Source organism: Bos grunniens, chromosome 15, assembly GCF_055505025.1.
Source record: "Bos grunniens cultivar Pamir isolate PY7600 chromosome 15, Bosgru_T2T1.0, whole genome shotgun sequence".
Classification (NCBI taxonomy): Eukaryota; Metazoa; Chordata; class Mammalia; order Artiodactyla; family Bovidae; genus Bos; species Bos grunniens.
In genome coordinates, this window is record NC_141179.1 from 46,855,611 (window position 1) to 46,880,872 (window position 25,262).

Below are 25,262 nucleotides of genomic sequence, written 5' to 3' on the forward strand. Positions count from 1 at the left end.
TCTGTGTTGTTTCTTTAGTTATGTAGAACCAGATGGTCTTGATGAAAGCCTTTCTAAGGGAGATTACCCTAGTTTTGCATTGTCTCACCTCACTATGGAATTACCAATAAGAATTCCATGAGATGATATCTTTTCCTCTTGGTAGCTAGGTTTGCCTTCTGTCTTCTGAATTTATGAATATTTTCATTAAATTATTATAAAGTATCATATAAATTAGAAATAAGCATGTTGGTTATAGCCTGTCATCTTTAAATAAGATAACCGAGAGAATGAACCCAAGCAAATATCTTTGTAAATAGATAAAATCATAGCTATCTTCCCAACAAAAAAAAATACCTGCACATTGGCTTTTAATTCAGTTGCTTTTCTGCTTTAAATTTCCTTGGGATTCCAATTCTGTTTTTTTCTGCTCCCCTAGACATGACATCTGGCTTTATTTTCCGGTCTCATTGTTCTGAACAGTTTTCTCAACAGGGAACCTCTTGGCTCTTGGACCACTTGGTCTCTTGTGTTCTTGAACTGTCCTCACATCCTTGATGAGCATACTGCTACTTTACGGAAGGGAAGAGGAATTCTGTGCATGACTGAATCACTGGGATAGTATAGATTTTGGAGGTACATATTCAGGAACAGTACAAAAGATGTTTGCCTATTTTCAAGTAATGATAAGATGTTTGCTCAAGAGGAATGAGGATAGAAACGAAGGTGGTGCATGAGACTTGAAAAGATATGACAAGGTATTTGTGTTTAGGGTACATGATAGAAGGGGTGAGTTATAAAAGAGGGGGATTTATAGAAAAGGCCCAAAGCCATCCCATCACTTGAAAGTCAAATTAAGATCTTGAATTTAAAAAAAGAGATCCTCTATCTCATAGTATTAGCTGTATGAGGAAAGATGCTGTTTCTGCTGAGCCCTGAATCTATGTGGAAGTTTGAGCAGGAGAACAAGTGGTGTGTGAAACCGTGCTACTTCATTTCCTCTACATGGATGCAGACCTTTCATAGTTGGATGGAGGACTCAGGAGGCACTCTGGAAAAGAAGAGAATAATCCACCAAATGTTTCATCTTTCCTTTGCATCATCTGCGCTTACCCCTCTGTCTTCAGTTTATGTCACCAACATTGTCAACTTAGGGTTGGGACCTTTCAGTAGTTGGATGATAAAATCCTAAACTCAGAAGGCTTTTCCAACTGATCTAGTTCCTTTCATTCACTCCATAAATATTCACTAAGCTCTTACAATATACCAGGCATTATATTTGATGCTAGGGAAATTGCACGGATGTGAAATGCCCATTACATAAACACCTACACACATCTACTGGCAATGAAATACGAAGGAAAGTATAACATACTACGAGTCTAAGTGAAGTATCAGGGAAGGAAACTTTATATAATCACTTATATGTCACTTATGCAAGCTACAGGCTGCAGATGAATATAAGGCACTAAGGAAAAAGGGGTCAGAGTGCAATAACAGAGAGAGGAGACAGCACTATAAAGGTCAGAACATTGAAACAGTACAAGTGCAAGTATCCTCCTTGCACTTACGCCACAGTGACGTCTAGGCAAGAAGTCAACTAGAAAATCATCTTCGTGTAAAACTGTTTCATCATTCTTTGGGGTCTGAAATCTTTCTCTGGTCTCACAAAACCATGTATATACATTGAAACTGAGAAATAGTGACTGGAAGAACTTCTTTGCCCATTGGCAGTGACAAAAACACAAATTCAAAGACAATTCTTAGTACTGTTCCTAGTATATATATGACTTGAAATACTTTCCTTGAATTAAAAAGATGAATGGATACATTAATAAAGGGAAGAAAATAATTAACTGGTTATGTTTATCCAGATTTATGCTCCAGGAATTTGGACAGGACTTAAAAGAAAAAGCAGGACTTAAGTGGTGATACTTAGGACTCAAGATCTTTTCTATCTGCCTTCCTCCCTTTGATTCAGAGCCCTACTCTCCCTCCTTCCATCCTCTAGTTTGTCTCCACTAAGGTCATCTGAAGATAAATGCCAGAAAACATAAATGCCTACACAGGATGAGCCCCCTTTCTGGAAAACTGCTGATGATGGGTGAATACCTCAGACCAAGGGAAGAGAATAGAAACCGAGACTAACAGAGGGGCATTGTTGTACTTTATAGGAAATGGTCAGACAAAGCCAATGAAGAAGATGGAGTCAAAAATTTGGAATCACATCTTTATGTTATTACTCTGTATCACTGTTAGCATACTTTAAAATATTCACTGACTTCAATTAGCTTTTTCTGTAGCATTGGACTTTAATATCAAGCAGGCATATATGGAACAGGCACTTCAACTGATTTTAGATTATCCTCTTTTGAGATCCCAGTCTTTTATGGGTACACATCAGACCATCTGAGGCCAGGATAATCTAGGTCTAGAGATAATACTGAGACTTTTACCAGGATGCCAGCATCAGGAAGTATAGGAACCCAGGTCTTGCCAGTGGAACAGATCAATTGTGGGTATATGTAAGGGTACCTAAAGTATAGAATAGAATGGATGAGTTATAATGGCTGAGGGACTGAGAATCTAAGAGGCAGAGCAGTGAGGTCTTGACCATATATCTCAAGACTTCCAGATTCCACTTAATTTTCTTGAAACAAAGAAAGAGCCCTTACCTCAGATGGGGAGGGGTTCAGCTGCCTGAGTACATCTTCTGCCCTGTGATTCATTTGAGGGATGAAGATGTTCACAAAGATGAAGAAAGAGGTGATAGTTCTTCTGGCAGGGGAGGATGTAGGCATGTGTACAGCTGTGACTGAAATCAGAGGTCAAAGACACCTCCAGTCACATTGCCAGTCCTCTCTGGAGGTGGAAATGGATGCCAGTGAGCAGATGAGAACCTAGGCAGGATCCTGGGGAAGCAAGGAGCTAAATCTCTATGCACAAGCGAAATTCTCCCTGTGAGAAAGCCTTCAGAGCCTTGGCATCATTCTAACTGAATTCTTGAGTCCAGGTACTCAGACTTTCAGGTATTCCTATCTTACTAGGAGCCACAAAAAAAAAAAAAAATGAGAAGGGATTGGACTAAAAAGGTATAAAAGGAACTGCCCAATGGAGATTCTACACCAGCCTCACTGTCCCTGGGGTGACAGTGAGCTGGGGCCCTGTCCTGGGGGAGGCATCCTGGTCTCATCCCTTCAGCTAACATGACCTCCCCTGAAAATGCTGCTCCAGGAAACAAAATTTTAATGAATCTCTCAGGCATGTCTCCTGGCCTCCAACTCCAGCAAAGTTTACCCACTAAATGAGCTCTGAGGCCTGAGGGCTATGCTGCCCTCACATGGATTTACCGAGGCCATTTCCAAAATCCTACTAAATAGACAGTATCAGTGAATGACCTAAGAAGCAAGGGCCCCTGGTTAGCTTTCTTTCCAAATTACAAAGTGTATCTTGTGGGTTCTGTAAATGCTGCCACTCCCCGTCTCCCAATTTGTGCCTCTAGCCTGGGCCATTATCAGCCAGAGAGAAATGAATTTTGCAGTGCTTCTGTTCATATCAGGCCTTCCTTCCTTGAGCTTTAATTAGCATCAAAGCAATGATTCATTGGACCTTTCTATACTTTTATGTTTTTTGTTTCTCCCTTTTTCTTTCATTAATCCATGAGCACACATGTGTGCATGTTTCTGCGCTCAGTTCAAGTGGACTCAGCCGCTTCTAAGATAATGAATGGTACAGCACCTGCCTCTATCCATCACTGCTTCAGTTCAGGCCATTCCCTCACCCAATCTTTTGCCAGGTCCTCCTCATTCTTTAGTCTCTCTTTAATCACTTATTTTTCCAGAAAATTTGGAAACTGCTGCTGAAGTTATAACTTTTTTCTTTCAATTTTAAGCAAATGAAAAATACATTTTTTATGTTCTGATTATAAAAAGAATATGCTCAAGAAAATTATTGCAGAAGTAAAATGAAAGAAATAAAATACAAGATTTTTTATTTTTCTCATAAAAAGAACATACCCAAAAGAAAGTTTTACACATATGAAATGTAAAAGCACACTATTCACAATTTAAAAAAAAACAAACAAACTGGAAACAAGTTTTATGTCCATCAACAGTGGAATAGATAAATATTCACACAAAAGAATATCATGCAGCAATCAAAGGAACCAGAAGAACATACAACAAAACAAATAATTCAGCAACTTAATATTAAGTGAAAAAAAGAACCCTAAAGATTATGTATCATGGTACTTCATTTATAAGGTTAAAAACTCAGATAAAATTTTTTTTAATTGGCGGATAATTGTTTTACAATGTTGTGTTGGCTTCTGCTGTGCAACAACGGGAATTAGTCATAATTATACATATATGAGCCTCCCTCCCTGCTCTCATTCCACCCCTCTAGGTCATCACTGAGCACCAGGCTGGGCTCCCTGTGTTATGCAGTGGCTTCCCACTAGTTATCTATTTCCCACATGATAGTATATAGTCCCACCCTTTCCTTCCCCCATCGTGTCCACAAGTCTGTTTGTATGTCTGTCCATGTTTTTGCTATCCAAATAGGGATTTTTTAAAAATAAAAAGTACGGAACACTTTTATAAGGAATAGGAATAACTTTTATAAGGTTAAAATTCAGATAAAATATTTTTAGAGGAATACTTGTGGATTCAGTAAAACTGTGTAAAATAGAGCAAAAGAAATGATGGATATAGGATCTGGAATAACCAGTTACAACACTAAGGGAATCAGAGAGAAGGATAATGTATTGAATAATTATTCATATTAATACTTACTTAATTTTCTGAATTATACTATTATTAATTATTTGGGACTTAGTCATATTATATTAGAACTAGGAATTGAAATATCATATAATTTAATCCCATATTGATTTTATAAGTGAGGATTCTTATTGCCAACAACAAATGATAAAAAATGAATAACAAAACCACTGCCTGCAGGCACCTATCCAATATCTTTTCTGCTTTGACGAGCAGCCTTTCAGTTCTAATTCTTTTTGACTATCCTTTTGCATTTGTCACTGCTGAGTACCTCTCATTTCTTAAATCTTTTCCTTCTTATATTTATGACACATCACTCTGGCCAGATTCCCTTTACAGATCTTGGATTTTTATTAATTTTGTCATTCCATCTTTCAAGTTGGTTTTAATCAGGATGTTTCCAAATGAATAAATATAATTTCAGAGCTAGAAGTCCCATAAACACAAATCAAGCAATAATGGAGATAGTAACGAAAGCATGTTGTCTTAGACTGTGTGTTTCGTGAAGGCCCCTAGAGAGCTGACGGTTCTGTTGAGAATGAACTGTCAATGTTGGGTACAACTTAAGTGCACCAAGGCTGATTAGCAGAACATTTCAGATGCAAGGAATATCCAGTGCTAATGATTAGAGGTTGAACGCACTTTTCATTTTTGAGGAAGAAAAGGAAAGTCACTGTGGCTAGAATATAATGAATGTAGACCTCCCAGACATTTTAATAAAAAAGCTCAGTGTGAGTTAATTAAGAAAATTACAGAGATTAAAACATTAGTTAGATAATATGATCAATAAGATTTCTTTAGACCTTGAAATTAAAAAAAAAATTTTTTTTTTTAATTGTGATCCTGTGTTCATGCAGCTTTTCTTGTGGCTCAGCTAGTAAAGAATCCGCCCGCAATGCAGGAGGCCCAGGTTTTACCCCTGGGTTGGGAAGATCCCCTGGAGAAGGCAACAGCTACCCACCCCAGTATTCTGGCCTGGAGAATTCCTTGGACTGTATAGTCCATGGGGTTGCAAAGAATTGGACATGATTGAGTGACTTTCACCTACTTAAAGCTCATGCAAATTGTCAAGTTTAGTTTTCCATTTAATCATTGTCTTTCTCCTAAAAGGAAGGCATGACCATGCACAGTTTTCCACAGTGGCTGCACCAATTTACATTCCCATCAACAGTGTAGGAGGATTCCTTTTTCTCCACACCACCTCCAGGATTTGTTATTTGTAGACTTTTTAATAGTGGCCGTCTTGACCAGTGTGAAATGACTTCTCATAGTTTTGATTTGCATTTCTCAAATAACTAGCAATGTTGGGTATCTTTTCAGGTGCCAATTGGCCAACTGACTGGTGGCACTAGTGGTAAAGAATCCACCTGCCAGTGCAGGAAATACAAGAGACACAGGTTCAATCCCTGGGTCAAGAAGATCCCCTGGAGTAGGAAATGGCAACCTGCTCCAGTATTCTCGCTTGGAAAATTCCATGCCTGGTGGGCTACAGTCCATAGGCCTGTGCTCAGTTGGACATGACTGAACACACACACACAGTGAGAGTGACTCTCTTCTTTGGGGGAATATCTGTTTAGGTCTTCTGCTGATTTTTTGATTTTTGTTGTTGTTGTTGTTGTTATTGAGTTGGTTGAGCTGTTTGTGTGTTTTGGAAATTAAGCTCTTGGTTCCATCATTTGCAAATATTTTTCCCAGTCCATAGGTTTTCATGTTGTTCATGGTTTCCTCTGCTGTGCAAAAGTTTGTAAAATATTCCTTCTTTATTTAGCTTTTGAAAGAGTTACCTCTTAAAAGAGTTATATTTGTGTTGTCTTGTGAATTTCAAGTTTTTTTAAGAAAGGCATTAAGTTACTCATATTTTGAGGTTCTGGGCACAGTGTTTTCATAGGGTGGGCATTCAGTGAATATTTGTAGACAAGAAAATCATCTGAGGTAAACAAGGCAAGGAAAGAAAAGAATGAAGCTAGTAGAGCTATTGTTGTCTATCACAGTGTTCAAAGTACTTTTTAAAAATGTCAAAAATCATTGCCTCTGAAAGTTGACTATCTTCCAGCCAGTCTGCTCAGAGCTCCCTTCACATCCTTGTTCCTCAGGCTGTAAATTATGGGGTTCAACGTTGAAGTCATAACTGAATAGAACAGAGAAATGACCTTATCTCTTTCATTCATTGTCTTGGAATTGGGTCTCATGTAGGCAAATATTCCAGAGCCATAGTAGAGAACCACAACAGTGAGATGGGAGCTACAGGTAGAGAACACCTTGAGCCTCCCCTCGCCTGACTGCATCCGAATCACAGTGGAGATAATACGCCAATAAGAGACCAGGATGAGAGAGACAGGAGCTAGGAGAACAATCACACCCATTGAAAAGAGGGCCATTTCAGCATTGTAGGTGTCTGCAGAAGCCAGCTTCAGGAGTGCAGGAGGTTCACAAAAATAGTGATTAATTATGTTATGTCCCTGGTAGGGGAGACAGAGTGTAAATGCACTGTCCACGGCACACACAAATGCCCCACTGATCCAGGACACTATGGCCAACTGGACACAAACCCTCTGGGTCATGAGAGTAGAATAGTGTAGGGGCCTGCAGACTGCCACATAACGGTCATAGGACATCATCGCCAGAAGAGCACACTCTGTACACCCTGCTAGGAGGAAGACAACTATCTGTAGTGAGCACCCAGCAAAGGAAATAGTTTTCTTTTTTACAAGGAAGTGGGCCAACATCTGGGGAACGATGCTTGTAGAGAAACAAAGATCAACAAAGGACAAGTTTTTGAGGAAAAAGTACATGGGCGTGTGAAGTCGAGGGTCAGTTTGGATAAGGATTATTATGAGCAGGTTTCCAAAAACAGAGAGAAGGTAAATGATCAGGAAAACACAGAACAGCAGGATTTGGATCTTTGGATCCTGTGAAAGTCCCAGCAAGGTAAATTCAAGCACAAAAGTTTGGTTTCCTTCTCCCATTGATGTTTGTCCCTGTTTACCTGTCATCAGAAGGAGAATAGATGCATTCTGAATGTTTGATTTCACAAGCTTTATAAACAAGTGCAATGTTAACAAGTGTACCTTGGGGACTATTTGCTTCCAGCTGCTTCCTGCAGTGTGCCAGTTAGCATTAGAATGCATATTGTCATTTCCACCAATTTATATAGCTTTTTAAGCCCAGTTTTCCTTGCTTGATCCACTTGGTAGTCTGAGTATCACAGTCTATACATTTTCCTGAGAACTCCCGACAAGGTAATTTACATATTGCTAAATTACTGTGAAATATGTTACAGATATTGCCTTTGTTTTGATTTCATTTTTTCACCTCAAGAAATATTTTGTACTTGCGAGACTCAGCAGTCTAAGAATGAGGTGAATTTGTTTAGTCAATAAAAACCGCTCACTTTTTATATTTCAAAATTAAAAAATAGGGGTCAATGTCAAATTTGACCATAATACTCCCAAAACATGGCTTGGGAGTTCAAACAGATAAATCATTGTTATTAGTTCTTGCATTTTTCCATTGTGTTTTTATAAAGAGGCTTAAGCAGCAATCCAAACAGGACAAGGAAGAAAAGAGGAAGTTATAACCATGGACTATAATCCTGACCTTTGTACAAATATTTCATATGATAAGGAGGAAAAGTAGTATGAAAAATTGTAAAATTCAGAAATGTTCTATAGGAGATTTTAGCACCCAGGGCCTTGTTCCAGTAAATGAAGCCAGGACCAAGCAAGAACTTGAACTTCTGAACTGAATATTGCACAGCCCTGTCACACAATTTCAGCTCATCTTGGACCTCAGGTTTAGCCATGGTAACAGTTCTGACTTCCCTGGCACTACAGACAATTTACTTCAGGGATCCCCTGCCTATCTTTCAGCATTCTTCCCACAGTGCTGGAAGCATGGGCAAGTTAATGTCCCAGAGGCAACCTTTAACCAATGGGCAATGGGGATCGATGAATAAATGCACCAGACATTTCTGGGAGGCAGCCTGTATGCTTCTTAGAAGTTGAGCTCTATATAGTAAGCCCCCATTGTTTATTACTCCTACTTTTACTATTATTTCCCCTAAAGAGCCTTTTTTTAGAGTTTTTTTCCCTAATCACCATCCCTCATAAAATCATCCCTGAGGTCAGTTTTCAAATAAACTGTCTGTACCCAAGCTCTTTTCTCAGGCTCTGCTTTCAAGGACTTAAATTAAGAGAGAAAGTACAGAATCTGATATGGAATCCTAATAGAGACAACACGCATAGGCTGCCTTCTGCAGCCAGGGAGTCCCAGCTGTGCCTGCCGATAATAAATAACACTTCTTGGGTGCTAGCAGGGTCAACATGCATTAAGGTCAGTTTGAGTCTGGTGCCACTGGTGACCATACAGTTACCATAAATTTACCTTTAACACTCAGATTATTGGATTAGACTTGCAATTTAGAAGGTTTTGTGAGAGATATAGGAGCCTAACTATTGTGTCAAGGATCTTGTATGCTGGGTACTAGAACATACTTTTGAGTTGTGGTGCTAGAGAAGATTCTTGAGAGTCCCTTGGACTGCAAGATCAAACCAGTCAATCCTGAAGGAAATTAACCCTGAATATTCATTGGAAGGACTGATACTGAAGCTGAAGTTCCAATAGTTTTGCCACCAGATGCAAAGAGCTGATTCACTGGAAAAGACCCTGATGCTGGGAAAGATTGAAGGCAGGAAGAGAAGGTGGTGATAGAGGATGAGATGGTTGGATGGCATCACTGACTCAATGGATATGAGTTTGAGCAAACTCCAGGAGACAGTGAAGGACAAGGAAGCCTGGTGTGCTGAGTCCATGGGGTCACAAAAAGTAGGCCATGACTTAGTGACTGAACAACAGCAGAGCATGCTACTACTAACATTACTAATAATGATGAAAAAAAACCAATGGTAACATAGATTTAAATTACTGAAAATCTACTTTAGGGCTGGCTTCAGGTGAGGTTCTAGCCAAATCCTCAGCATGTTTCCTTATAGTCTTCCACATAGTCCTCATCCTAGCAACTATGAGGAATGCATGATTTCTTGCTCTCATCTAATCATAAAAGTAAAGTTTCTTTGCAACAGCTTTCTCATAAAGGTACTGAGATAAAGTCTGATGTGGAATAGAGTCAGATTCCCTGCAAAAATATGTATCCACAAAAGAAATCAGGAAATTTTGAGCAAAGAAAACAGGATATTAAAAAGATAACCAACAAATATCCAATTCACTTGTATATTTTCCATTTTATTTTATAATACATGCCAGACTCTAATGCAAAAAATATGATAAATAGAACACAAACAGTGACAAAAAATAATGGAAAAGAAAGTACAAAGAATTTCTTTTTGGTCTTGGAACGAGGAAAAAAAATAATTATGATACCAAATCCATTAGCCATGAAGAAATAGGCATCTGATCACATTTGTTGCCTTATTTATTCAACAGGTAATTATCAAGTGTCACTTTCTAAAATCAAATTCCTCAAGAAATCAACATTACTTTTAAAGAATCATCAACACAGGCAATAAGCTTCTTTTCTGTCTTTTGGAAGTGTCAAAACAATTTGAATTTCTTTTCTTATATTTGATTTTGGTTTTGCCTTCGTTTATTATAGCCAAATTCATTGAAACATCCTTTATATTAAAATGCACACAGACACACACAAAACAGCCTTTCTTTGGTTCTACTGTCCTTTCTAGCCATTGCCTAATTTTTCTCTTCATTTTGCTTTGAAACTTTCTTTTTTTTTTTTTTATTTTATTTTATTATTTTTTATTTTTTTATTACTTTCTAATCATTCTTTCAGCCAAATATATTCACGACTGAAAGTTCCCATTCATTTACCCTTTTAAATTATTTTCATATAATTCCTACTCCTGTGATTCTACTGAAAAACTACTATTCCAAACTCTCCCATAATTTGATGCACACTTAATATGACCCTTTTGGGTGCATTCTTCACTTCTCTGTTTTGGGCACTGTTTGGCACTCTTCCTCCTTGGAATTCTTGCCCATTGGGTTCTGTTAAATCTAAGTATAATTTCCTGAATCTGAAGTCTGTATTAATTTGATGTTGTCTCATATATATTTCAGCTGTTAGGTTAAGTTGGAGAAAAAGCACAACAAATGCCACAGTTTCTTATTACAGCCAGAGCCTCCACAAATCTTGGTCTCTTTTCTCTACTTTTTCCTTGTGTCTTTCCAATACTCCCATCATAGCTAGGGAAATATTATTCCCCCTGCCCTCACCCAACTAAGGTCAACTTCACCACTCAGGATTTTCTCTCTGACTGTATCACAGAGCAATTAAAATGTCAACATAAATAGGTTCAACTGTTCACCTCTTCACATCCCTATATCCACGTACTAATCCACCCTTTCCTCTCAGCAGAAGAGTTGTCTTAGCTATAATAAGGGGATTCCCTTGTGCTTGTAACATCAAATATTTCTTCTCTGGCTATTTTTCCAACTTAACCTCTTCTTTTTTCCTTTTACTTTCCCCATCTTTTGTGCTACTGATTTCTCCTTCTAACAAAGGAATTTTATCTCCTTACTCTCCTCTCTAAGCTTCTCGAGATAATATTTTTAATCTCTCCAATATATCTATTTTGCACAATTCAGAGAGACCTTTCAATGCTCAAGTATATTAATTGTGCTTTTGATTATCTTATGCGATCCCTCAATCATGTGTACAACTATGGATACTCTTAAAGCCATATTCTCCCTTGCCTTCTCTTAGACCTTTTTTCTCCCAATGACATCTCCTTTTCTTTTCCTTATCATACTTTTCTTTTGCCCATCATTTAGTATTGGCATTTTCCTCTTTTCTTCACTTTCTGAGCCTATACACTCTCTGCAATACCTCACCTACTCTTCTGACTTCAGCTATCATTTAACTGTTGATGGCTTCTAAATCTCTATAAGCAACTGAGTCATTTTCTTTCAAAGTTCTGATTTACATATGAAACTTCCTACTGAACCTCACTGACAATTTCCTTTATAATAGAAATAATAATAACAATAGTAATTACTATAATTATGATGTTACAGTGATGGAATAAATCTTGTGGACAGACAACTTGATTTGGATCTGAGCTCTATAGATCATATTGAGCAAGTTATTTATGCCACATAAGCTTTAGTTTCTGTATCTATAAGATAAGGATATTAGTATCTATTACAAAAATTATTTATAAAAACACAGTTATTGTTTGGTGTACATTATGGTTTAATTATCTAGAATAATAGTAAATATTCATGACTTAATGCACACATATGGACCAATTACTTCACATGCATTTTCTTGTTTAACTTTTAATTTAAGATAGCCAGACTTGAAACTATGATCTTTTTTCCCCGTAAACACTCCTTTCTTTCCCTTATATTGGCACAACTACTGAGACAGATTTTCAGATTGAAAATTGGAATCATTTTCTCTTAATTTTTTTTCTTTTTTTTCTTTTCCATCAAGTGGAAAATTTAAATAGTCACTTATTTTATCTCAGGAGATCTCAAATCTCCCTCCTCCTCCCAAATGCTAGTATCACCAATCTATTTTCTGACCTCATAGTGTCTACTTATTATACCTCTCTGACTTCTCTGCCTCCTGTATTGCTCTTTCAACTAATAGAGCTATCTTCAGAAAATGCTAACTGGATCATTTTCAACTCCCCATTAAACCAATTCAATAATTCTTCATTGTTTATAGACTTAAATCCAATGTATAATCAGGTTCTAGAGCATCTCTGCTTGACTGGGAGATGTCTGCAAGAGACGACTGGGTCATCTATCCTTGCTCACTAACTCTTACCCATGACGTCCATACCTAAAGGTACATGAACCTGTGCCTTTGCCTGCACCCTTTCCTCTATGGAACTTCACTTCTTGCTTGATCAAGGAGATAAACTCTTCGTCATTCTCCATTATCCTCCTCTAACAGCTTCACCCAAGCTTCCATGCACTCCATTAAGCTGAGTTGCTATTTTCCATTTCTCTGCTTCTCTAGGTTTTATCCTGACAACTATTAATACATCTTTTCTATCACATAATATATACTTGCTTTCAAGTCACTCTGATTTTTTCTGTTTTGAAGAGAAATACCATCAGCTATTTTATCCCCACTGCTTGACACAGATAAATTTTTCAATAAATATCTGTTGGATAAATCAATATGTGCATGTTTAACCCATGTGCATATTATCACATATACAAATTTACATATATTTACACTCATATACCTAAACATGAATACTCACAAAACTAGGAACAACAAAATGAATTAATATCTATTAGCAATATCTGTTAGCATTTGGTACCCACAGAAATGATCAGCAAGAAAAATAAGGCATGCTCACCTGGGCTTGGGAGTAGGTAAAGTTGCAAAAACAATAGATTTTTTTCTTCCTTCCTTGAGTTCAAGAAGAAGCACAGATTATAAATTGGACAAACCCTTTACTTTCCATATGAGTTGTGACAGAGATGATAGAGCAAGGTTTTTGGTCTTGTGGTAGCAAAAGTCCTCAAGTAGCTGTTGTATTCATCTCCAGATCCAAGAACTTACAAAATTAAAATAAAAAAACAGGTTTCCTGTAACTTTATACCTGTGATAGTAGGAAAAGTACGAGGGGATGAGAACACAGAGTCAGCCAAGGACAGCGGGTATGTGGCAGGCTCCAGCTGTTGGAGGATAAGGTCAGTGTGGGAGATTATCATCCTACAGATTTCAAGGCAAAATCCTAATTTTTTTTTTTTTCAGTGTAGAATCTGATTCATACAGGCATGTTGAAAGGATTTCTATGCTGTGTTTTATGTAAGGAGAGTTAAAGAGAAGCCCTCCACAAAAAGAAGAAAAAGAGAAAGAGACAAAGGAAGAAAGGAAGGAAGGAAGGAAGGGAAGGAGAGAGAAAGGTAGGTGGCACTGAAGAGAAAAAGCCAAGTCTCTCCAAACCGCAAAAATGCCTAAAGAGAGGCAGCCTCCTTGACACATTCTGTAGTCTCACCTGCTGGGCTGAGCATGAAGCAATGAAGTCAGTGGAGAGGGCATCAAGGGCTGAATATAGGACAGTGAAATCTGCTGTTTGAAGATCAAAATCCCATTTGGCATTTCTCACTGGATTTTTATTTCCCCACCCTAAATCTTTGCCAACCACTAGTCTCAAAGACCTGAACCTAAATTCTCTAAGGGCTTGAACAGTAGCATTTCCTGGGAGGAAGTCATTAAAATTAAGGTCCTGAGAGCTGAAGTAAACAATGCATTCCCATGAGTCTGACTTTGTAAGATATTCTGAAGCCACTGATATTATGTTTGTATTCACAGATTGGAATCTTTGTGTCTCCCCTGATTTCAAATTCTATTTAATAGAGACCAAACTTTAAATGGACATGTAGAATACAACATAAGTACATGTGTTATTTAACCTAGTACTTCCATTCCTAGATACCCAACAGAAATTAAAGCCTTTGCTTACACAAAAGCTTGTAACTGTTCTTATCAGCTTTATTCAAGCTAGTCAAAAGCTTGGAAAAAACCAACTGTGTATCAATAGATGAATGCAAAAATAAACTGGTGTATCCTTATGGAGCACCCATTTAACAGAATAGTACTCAGCAGAAAATAGAAAATAATACAGTATTGATACATGCAACATAATGGTTGAATCTCAAAAACATTGTGCTGAACAAATGAACCTAGACTGGCTTAAAGTGAAAGAATCGGGGGGAAAAAATTGTAAAATTTTTGAAGCAATCAGAGGCCAGAGGTCACAAGACCACAAAATAGTCAAAAATAAAAGTTGAGATCTCCAAGAAAAGATTAACCAAGCTGATTGCCAGTGGCAGAGCCACTATCATTTCATGTGCACGTGAAAAGAATGTGTATTAGATGGACTATTCTTTCTATATCTATTAAGTTCATTAAGTTAAATGTGTTATTTAAGGCCAATATTTATTTACTGATTTTCATAAATCAGTATGAATAATTTGTACATTGATGTTAGTTGGGTACTAAAGTTTCTACTATTATTGTATTACTGTCAATTCCTTCCTTTATGTCTGTTCATTTTTGCTTATATATTTAGGTGCTCCTAATATAATTCCTATGTTGGGTTTACAATATATCCTCTTGGATCTTCTCTTTATGACAATAAAATGACTTCCATTTAAGTTGTTGCTGCCTTTGTTTTAAAGTCTATTTTGTTTCATGTGAGTATTGTAATACCAGCTTTCTGTTTCCATTTGCATGAAATATCTTTATCCCCATGACTTTACTTTCAGTCTTTGTATGTATATGTGAGAAGAGTCTCTCATAGGTAGAACATAGATGGGTCTGTATTTTTTATGCATTAATTCATCCTATGTCTTTTGATTGGAGCATTTCACTGTTTCACATTTAAAGTGGTTATTGATATGTATGTACTTTATTTCCATTTTGTTAACTTTTCTGGTTGTTTTTGTAGTTCTTCACTAGTTTTTCTTCTCTTGGTCTCTTCCTTGTGGTTTGGTTTTTTTTTTTTTCTTAGTGTTTTGTGTGGGTTCCTTTGCCTTTATTTTTGGTGTATCTGTTGTAGGTTTGTGATTGGTGATTGCTATTAGGTTCATGAATATACGTTATTGTTGTTCGCTCACTAAGTCATACCCAACTCTTGGCAACCCCACAGTCTGCAGCATACCAGGCTCCCGTGTCCTTCACTATCTCCTGGAGTTTGCTCAGATTCATGTTCATTGAGTCGGTGATGCTTATCTAACCATCTCATCCTCTGCTGCCCCTTCTCCTTTTGCCTTTAATCTTCCCCAGCATCAGGGTCTTTGCCAGTGAGTCACCTCTTCATATCAGGTGGCCAAAGTACTGGAGCTTCAGTTTCAAGCATCAGTCCCTCCAATGAATATTCAGGGTTGATTTCGTTTAGGATTGATTGGTTGGATCTCCTTGCAGTCTATGAACTGTTGTCCGCAAACTGATGTCCCAACTTTTCACTATGTTGTCTAGGCTTGTCCTAGCTTTTGTTCCAAGGAGCAAGCATCTTTTAATTTCATGGCTGCAGTCACCGTGAAAAAATATATATATATATCAGTTTATTTTAAGCTGATAATCACTTAACTTTGAATGCATTCTAAAAGCACTACATTTTTATTCTTCCTAATGTTACATGTTTTTAACATCATATTTTACATCCTTTTTTGTGTATATATCCCTTTACTGCTTATTGTAGTTATAATTTTACTACTTTCGTCTCTTAACCTTCATAGTAGTTTTATTAAGTGGCTCATCCACCACCAGTGAATCTCTACCAGTGAGATTTTTTTTTCTTCTGTATATTTCCTTATTTCTAGTGATTTTTTTTTCCACTTAAATATTTGCTAACATTTCATGTAAGGCCAATTTAGTAGTAATTATCTTTTTTACTTTTTGCTTGTCTGAGAAACTCATTTATCTCTCCCTCAATTCTGAATGATAATCTTACCAAGTAGAGTATTCTTGGTGGTAATTTTTTTTTTCTTTTCAGCACTTTAAACATATCATGCCACTCTCTTCTGGCCTGCAGCTTCTGCTAAAAAATCAGCTGATTTTTCAGTCTTCATTGATATCCATCTTATCAATATTTCCTTGTATGTAACTAGTTGTTTTTCTTTGCTCCCTTTAAATTTCTCTCTTTATCTTTAACTTTTGCCATTTTAATTATGATATGTCTTCTGTGGTTCATTTCAAGTTTACCTTGTTTGGGACTCTCTGTGATTCCTGGACCTAGATATGCTTCCTTCCCCAGGTTAAAGAAGTTTTTAATCATTAGTTTTTCCAATAAGTTGATCTCCCCTTCACTATCTCTTATGCTTCTGGGACTCCTAAAATGTAAATGTTAGTATGCTTGATTATATGACTTCAGGGATCTTTACTTAAAAATATTTTTTTCCATTAGGCTACTCTGTCTGGATGAGCTCCATTGCTTTGTCCTATAGCTCACAGACTTGTGCTTCTTCTTCATCCATTTAGCTGCTGAACCTCTATATTTTTCAGTTCAGTTTTAACTTTTGTGTGGTACTTTCTTATATTTTCTTTCTTTGTTGACGTTCTGATTGTGTTCATCCATTCTTCTTCATTTTGACAAGCATTACTTTGAACTCTCATCAGACAGGTTGTTTATCTCTGCTTAATTAAAGTCTTTCTGGAAATCAAGGGACTTCCCGTATGTGGGCCCAGCATGTGCTCCACCTGCTATGGCAGGGTTGCGGCTGCAGTGTAGGTGTGGGTGAAGCTCTCTCCCTCAGGCTGGTTGGGACAGGCAACTGTTGCTACAGAGATAAGCAGGGCTGTCAGTGAGGGACACACCCAAGCTCTAGCAGATTTCCAGTGGAGTGCAAAGTGGCCCCTAGCATTAGCAAGATAGGATGGATAAGCTCACCAAAGTGGGGCTTCCCAGAGAGGATTCACCGATTTCCTGCTTCTCTGACAGACACTTTAAGATTAGTAAATGAGGCTCCTTCTCTTTTGTTCTAAGCATTTTTCCAACTGGTGTTTCTGTGTATGTGTCGAGTTAAAGGGTAAGTGAATCTAAGTCCTTTAAGAGAGAGCTCTTCATCTCCTGCAGTTCTAGGGCTTTTCTGGATATAATCCCTATTCGTTTTCAGGCCCAGACATTTAGAGGGCTTGTCTCTCCTGTGCGGGATCTAAGGGCTAGGGACACCTTGGCAGGGCAGCTGGAGCCACAGTGAGCATGGGCCTGGGGCATGATGTGCCATTGTTGTAGCCATGCGTTCTGGGAAACAAACTCAGTCAGGACAGTGCCGATAGAGCAGTGCAGTTTTTTACACCAGCGGGCCCAACAAGAGTCTCCTCTTAGCCAAGGACCCCGACTAGTTTTTGCGAAAACCTTATATACCCTAAGTGTACATGCTCAAACCCACCTCCCCAAATTCTCTGAAACTAGTCTGAACAAAAGAAAAGAAAGATACAATCAAAGTTAACCCATGATTCATGTGTCATAAGCCTAGATAGTTAAATAGTGGACATTTTTCACTAGGCCTGTGGTCATACCCCCATAAGCATAATGGGATTTATGACTTTCTTGTGTTACAGAGAGAATTAGCATATTCTTTTAGGCACCAGAGAGTCTAGGTACAAGCCCCGAGGCCCCTGCATCCAGGGGGTCTGGTTTTCCATTGGTATGTCGTTTCCATAGCTACCGGGCATATAGCTCAAAGTCCACAGTCCAGCCCAAGATGGAGTCCTGCTTTAAAGATGGAGCCTGTTCTGTCTGTTTCCTCCTTCACATGGTTGTCCTGGTGGGCATGGGTTTAGCGGTCCCAGGGCACTCTTTCTCAGGACCTCCTTGGAGGGACAGCTGGTATGGGCCAGGAGCCTGGAGTGTCCTGGGAAGCCTTAGAAGGTTAGTTAGAATGCCTGTACCATTCTCCCATCCACACTATTAAGGTGGAGGAGGAAAGTGCCTCTGAGAGAGAGGCACTCTCAGAGAGAATTTCAGCAGTTTTACAGTGTTTGCACATGCCGTAGGGTTAGTATATGAATTTCTTTCACATATAGATTAGATGTCCTTTAAACTGCTGGGTTTTTTCTTTGTTGTGCCCCAGGGCAGTCTGTTCACAGTTCCCTCATTGATATCCCTCCTTATTGCAGGTCAGCATGCCAGGGCCATGGAAAAGAAATGCAAAAAAGCAAAATGGCTGTCTGGGGAGGCCTTACAAATCCATGTGAAAAGAAGAGAAGCGAAAAGCAAAGGAGAAAAGGAAAGATATAAGCATCTGAATGCAGAGTTCCAAAGAATAGCAAGAAGAGATCAGAAAGCCTTCTTCAGTGATCAATGCAAAGAAATAGAGGAAAACAACAAATGGGAAAGACTAGAGATCTCTTCAAGAAAATTAGAGATACCAAGGGAATATTTCATGCAAAGATGTGCTCGATAAAGGACAGAAATGGTATGGACCTAACAGAAGCAGAAGATATTAAGAAGAGATGGCAAGAATACACAGAAGAACTGTACAAAAAAGAGCTTCACGACCCAGATAATCATGATGGTGTGATCACTGACCTAGAGCCAGACATCCTGGAATGTGAAGTCAAGTGGGCCTTGGAGGGCATCACTATGAACAAAGCTAGTGGAGGTGATGGAATTCCAGTTGAGCTATTTCAAATCCTGAAAGATGATGCTGTGAAAGTGCTGCACTCAATATGCCAGCAAATTTGGAAACCTCAGCAGTGGTCACAGGACTGAAAAGGTCAGTTTTCATTCCAATCCCAAAGAAAGGCAATGCCAAAGAATGCTCAAACTACTGCACAATTGCACTCATCTCACACGCTAGGAAAGTAATGCTCAAAATTCTCCAAACCAGGCTTCAGCAATATGTGAACCGTGAACTTCCAGATGTTCAAGCTGGTTTTAGAAAAGGCAGAGGAACCAGAGATCAAATTGCCAACATCCACTGAATCATGGAAAAAGCAAGAGAGTTCCAAAAAAGCATCTATTTCTGCTTTATTGACTATGCCAAAGCCTTTGACTGTGTGGATCACAATAAACTGTGGAAAATTCTGAAAGAGATGGGCATACCAGACCACCTGACCTGCCTCTTGAGAAATCTGTATGCAGGTCAGGAAGCAACAGTTAGAACTGGACATGGAACAACAGACTGGTTCCAAATAGGAAAAGGAGTACGTCAAGGCTGTATATTGTCACCCTGTTTATTTAACTTATATGCAGAGTACATCATGAGAAACGCTGGGCTGGAAGAAGCACAAGCTGGAATCAAGATTGCTGGGAGAAATATCAATAACCTCAGATATGCAGATGACACCACTCTTATGGCAGAAAGTGAAGAGCCTCTTGATGAGAGTGAAAGAGGAGAGTGAAAAAGTTGGCTTAAAGCTCAACATTCAGAAAACGAAGATCATGGCATCTGGTCCCATCATTTCATGGGAAATAGGTGGGGAAACAGTGTCAGACTGTTTCAAAAAACTCCTGGTGATTATTTCCTTATTTTATTGTGGAACAAATTAAGTTAGTGCTTCTTAGTCATGCACCAATATTTTTCACTCTCAACAGCATACAAGGCCATCCCTGAAAAGCTCCTTCTACTCATTTTCCGGAATCTCTGCTGCCCTAATCTTCTCAGCCCCAGTTTTAATGCCTTTAATGTCCCCTGTTATCTAATGCTACCAAAACATTTGACTTACCTGAAAAAGAACTGACATTAACGGTAGCATATATCTTCACCCACTCCAGTGACTTAAGGATCTGGTCCCTGAGAAATCCATCAGGCCAAACAGTGTTACTCTTAGCACTAACCACAGAAACTGATGAGTATATAGGTATATTACTTCATTTTCCTGGATACTCGGCCAGCAGTATTGAAATTTAAGATCAAATGAAGCTGGGATGGAGATGTTGGGCAATGGTATGAGGGCAATCATTCTGAGAAATATATATATATATATATATATATATATGTACTAAATCAATACATTGTACATTTGAAACTTACAGAATATTATATGTCAATTATACCTCAATAAAGCTGGAAGAAGTTAAATGAGTCTTACTCAACAGGACCATCTGACTTTTGCTCATATGGAGCTAGTTTCAGACTGAAATTTTAGAGTATTTAAAAATTATTATTATTACTAATTAATATTAAGTCAGGTCTCTTAATATTATATTCCAGTAAAGATTTATGCAAGAAAGCAGTTAAGAACAGGGTCCATTTTACCCTGAAGCTCAGGCTGAGAACTTGTAGTGTTTTGACTGTTATTTCTATTGGGGCATGATGCAAAGAAGATAATTGGAGGTGATTGCAAATGAGAAATAGCAAGCCCTCTCTGAATTCTTAAAGTGCCAGAAGTTCTGAGTTTTAATTATCAAAAAGTGAGCATATCTCCAAGCCTTGATTTCTTAGCAAGTTTCAACAAGCTTAAAGAAGTTTTCCCTGGAAATTCCCCACACCAAGGACAGCTGCAGCTTGCATGAATATGGGCCAAGTTGAGACAACTCAAACACACACACAAGAAAAAACACACAGCTGCTGGGAAAGGAGTAAAAGAAGTAGAATTGGGGTTGAAGAAAGTGCATGGAAGCCTATTGGCACACAACACATTCATTCAGAGCTACATCTTCCTTTTGTTTTGTTCATTTATAAAAATCCCTGCCTCAGAGAAAGAAGTATAATGCAGAATGAGAAGCTATAGAAATGAGAGAGACTCTCCTTTGTGACTTTTCAAAATTAGCAATAGTTGAGGAAGCAGAGGTGCAAAACATTAACTCTGATCATAATAGTAAATGCTTCCAAGATCATTAATCTGGTCAGACAGAGATTTGTACTAAACCAATAGGGACAGAATGAAGGGACAAAATAGGTAATTAAATTGTTAATCCCACTAGGGGATTGTAAGTAGAAAGATATGGGTGGTGGTGGTGGTTTAGTCGCTAAGTTGTGTCTGACTCTGGCGACCCCATGGACAGTAGCCTTCCAGGCTCCTCTATCCATGGGATTCTCCAGGCAAGAATACTGGAGTGAAAGATATGGGAGACCCCTATAAGTCAATGATTACTCGAGAAAGTAGGTTTGCTTAGCCACAAAACCAAGCAGGCTTTGCTTAGCAAAAAAATCATACAACAGAAGCACGGAACATGCCCCCAAGCAATAAAACAATGGTGGCATGAGACCCACATTCTGCTCACGAAGTTAATGATCCTTAAGACATACTCGCTACACACATAAAAAACAATAATTTGTGGATCTAGCTTGACAATGTATGGACAAGAAAACTTCCCTGCTCAACCTGAAGGAGAAACTAATGAAAACATGACGTCTACTCAAGAAAGACAAAGAAGGTCTTCTCCCTCCCCCTACTTTTCCTTTGATTATAAAAAGGATTTGATTGTAGCCCACTAAGTTCTCAGGGTGTGGTATTTCTCACCCACCAGCTTGTAAGCCTTCAGTTCAGTTCAGTCACTCAGTCGTGTCTGACTCTGAGACCCCATGAATCACAGCACGCCAGGCCTCCCTGTCCATCACCAACTCCCGGAGCTCACCCAGACTCACGTCCATCGAGTCAGTGATGCCATCCAGCCATCTCATCCTCTGTCGTCCCCTTCTTCTCCTGCCCTCAATCCCTCCCAGCATCAGAGTCTTTTCCAATGAGTCAACTCTTCGCATGAGGTGGCCAAAGTACTGGAGTTTCAGCTTTAGCATCATTCCTTCCAATGATCACCCAGGACTGATCTTCTTTAGGATGAACTGGTTGGACCTCCTTGCAGTCCAAGGGACTCTCAAGAGTCTTCTCCAACACCACAGTTCAAAAGCATCAATTCTTCAGCACTCAGCTTTCTTCACAGTCCAACTCTCACATCCATACATGACCACTGGAAAAACCATAGCCTTGACTAGACGGACCTTTGTTGGCAAAGTAATGTCTCTGCTTTTGAATATGCTATCTAGGCTTATCCTAATTCAACTAGCAAGTAATCACACAGGGACTTAAGGTCAGATCAGTCTGAATACAATTCAACCCATTCTCTTATTTACTAGCTAGATGGATCTTAAATCCCCAAATTGAACTTTATTCAACAGATAAAGAGATGCAATTGACAAAGTTTTAAATCAGGGGTAAGATAACACTTCTAGTTTTGCCCCAGTTGCCCCACCCCCACCCCGTCCCGTCCCCTCAGCAGCAGGTGAGTAGGTGTGGGCTGGCACTGATTTATATTACTACACCCCACATTAATCAGACACATGTAAAAAAAAATCAAGCTAGCTGCTTGACTCACAAAAGACAGCCATATTTCTAACCTGCCAGAGCAATCTCCCATCCCAAGGTCTGACTGAACTAGAAGACCTAGGATTCATACCTGTGAGTATCCTCTTGCCCAGGGGCCCATAATGGGGTTAGCTTTCCCTTTACCCATGTGGAAGATGGGAGCTCAGCTGACTAAGAAATGTCTGTAGTATGTATGAAAGTCTTCTTGTTCCTGGTCTTTGCTTTCCTTCTTGATTTAACTGTCTCTGTCTTTCTCTTGTATATATGTATGTGTGGGTCCCTTTTCTCATCATTCTCTATTGCTCTATTATGATTGCTCTCTGACTCGCTCATGTCACTCTTTCTGTCTTTGTCTTCTTTGACTTACAGTTTGTTAAGGTCCTGCTTTAAACACATTTCAGAGTTCTTTGCTCAAATTTAGGAACCCTGGGAAAGAGTCCTCATTGAGGACTCCAGGTCTGAGCTATCTCTGAAAATGTGAACAGTCTACAGAGGACACACAAAGACCAAAGTACATGTACAACTTGGGTCAGCCTGAACTCAACAGAGAATATAGTGTGAGGCAGAGGGAAGGTCTCTGGATAGGCTCGAGCTGGGTGGGGCTCATGGCTTAGCCAGGAACTAGCCTACCTCTAAGTCCAAGATTTCCCATCTGTGAAATGGAGGGACAGGTTAGACAATCTCTAAGTAATTTCCCATGAAAGTTGGAATCTCCTAAAGACTGTGTCAGAACTCTTCTGTCTTTAAATTCACTGAAGCCTGGGTCCGTATTTTGGCTATCATTGTCACTGGAACTGAGCAATACTGGCTTCTGCTCCCATTATGTTCTGCTATGTCCTCTACTGTATCTATTTTTGTCTTAAAATACACAGGTAAATCAGATCTGTGCCCATGTCTTCCACCAGCCACTGAGCACTTGAGGAATGGGATTTTGTCTTATTAGTCTTGCTTAAAAATAGCTTTTTATCTAAGTAAAATGAATGAATTGAATAAATAAATGACAATAATTTCTGTATTCTCTGGGTTTCTATACCACACTATAAAATAATTGCATTCAAGCTTAATCACATTCATGCCATGGTTATATGTGCCATTTTTCATAAATCTCTTGAGGACAAGAAAAATATCCCATTTCTCCTTTATTTCCCATTATCTACCACAGCTCCACAGAATATATTGAACAAATACTTATTTTTAAATGAAATAGTGAATATTTCTCCTGGCAGGGCCCACCCAGGGTTCCCTAGATCCTGGGAAACTAGGGTGGTGGTGGGGTATATAGGCTAGAGAAGAATCTAGTAGTCACCCATATGGAAGCACTGTGTGTAAATATTTAATAGTTGATAAGGTTACCCCACAGCCTAACAGCTGTATATCAGCTCTGTATAAATAGAGCCTGCTAATCCTTTCTCTGAGCATATTTTCCCTGCCTGATTGCATCTGCTGCTGCTGCTGCTACTAAGTCGCTTCTGTCGTGTCCAACTCTGTGCGACCCCATAGACGGCAGCCCACCAGGCTCCCCAGTCCCTGAGATTCTCCAGGCAAGAACACTGGAGTGGGTTGCCATTTCCTTCTCCAATGCATGAAAGTGAAAAGTGAAAGTGAAGCTGCTCAGTCATGTCTGACTCACAGCGACCCCAGGGACTGCAGCCTAAAGGGCTCCTCTGTCCATGGGATTTTCAAGGCAAGAGTACTGGAGTGGGTTGCCATTGCCTTCTCCCTGATTGCATCTATTTTTTATTAATTTCACTGTTATCTATATGCTGATGATTCCTTAATCTAAATCTTCAGCCCAGACAGGTTTCTGGTATGCAGGACTGTGTAAACCAGCCTAATAGCAGGCATCGTCACGTAGATGTTAATGTGGTAGCTAAGGGCATTTATTCTACAGCCAGGTTTTCATAGAACCTTGAACAAGTTACATCTCTGAATAATCACCAATAAAATAAAGATATAATAATACTTAACTGGCAAAACTAATACAATATTGTAAAGTTTAAAAATAAAATAAAATTTAAAAAATAAATAAAATTAAAAAAAAATAATAATACTTAACTTAAGAGGTAAGTTTGTTATCAGTATTAAATTAAACAATATAGGGACTTTCCATGTGGTCCAGTGGTTAAGATTCTGTGTTTCCACTGCAGGGGGCATGGGTTCAATCCCTGGTCAGAAACTAAGATCCCACATACTGTGTGTCATGGCAAAAATAAAATAAAAACAAAATAGCAAAAAAGCATGTAAAGTATGTAGAAGAATGTTTGGAAAATACAAAGAGCACATGTTAACCATTATGTTAATCTCAAACTCAGTCTGTTAAAATTAAATCAGTCATCTTCCTCCAGCCTCAGATCTGCTCCATACCTTGTAGTCTCCTACAAGGCATTGGGCATTTCAATAAAATGCCCAATTAAGTATAAACCTAGGAATCACCTGCAAAACCTTCATTTCCACAAACAATAAAAAAAAGTTCTGCTATTTATTTAAAACTCTTAAATATGTTTTGATTCTATATCTTTTTCTCTGTCCTTCCTAACACAGTTCTACTTCTTGTCCTAATCATTAGCCTCTCTTTTCTCTCTCTCAGGTGCACATTTTTCTTATATATCTAATAGGCTAAATAACAGTCCTCCCCCCCCCAAAAAAAATATCCATGTTCTAATTCCTGGAACCTGTAAACTATATATGGCAAAAGGGACTTGCAGAGGTGGTTAAGTTAAGAATATTAGGATAATATCCTGAATTAT

At 38.6% G+C, this 25,262-nt stretch overlaps 1 protein-coding gene across 1 annotated transcript; it reads right to left on the minus strand.

Annotated features, from left to right (window-relative positions):
• Positions 1-6,740: 6,740 nt before the first annotated feature.
• On the minus strand, positions 6,741-7,962 carry LOC147357870 (olfactory receptor 2D3-like). The gene has a single exon (XM_086340366.1). It carries the CDS (start codon positions 7,886-7,888, stop codon positions 6,803-6,805), a length of 1,086 nt encoding a protein of 361 aa, XP_086196492.1. The 5' UTR covers positions 7,889-7,962; the 3' UTR covers positions 6,741-6,802.
• Between the last annotated feature and the right edge of the window lie 17,300 nt (positions 7,963-25,262).

Bases quoted from the DNA above. Each gene is read 5' to 3' on its own strand.
- LOC147357870 (XM_086340366.1), bottom strand. From the start codon at position 7,888: ATGCATTCTAATGCTAACTGGCACACTGCAGGAAGCAGCTGGAAGCAA.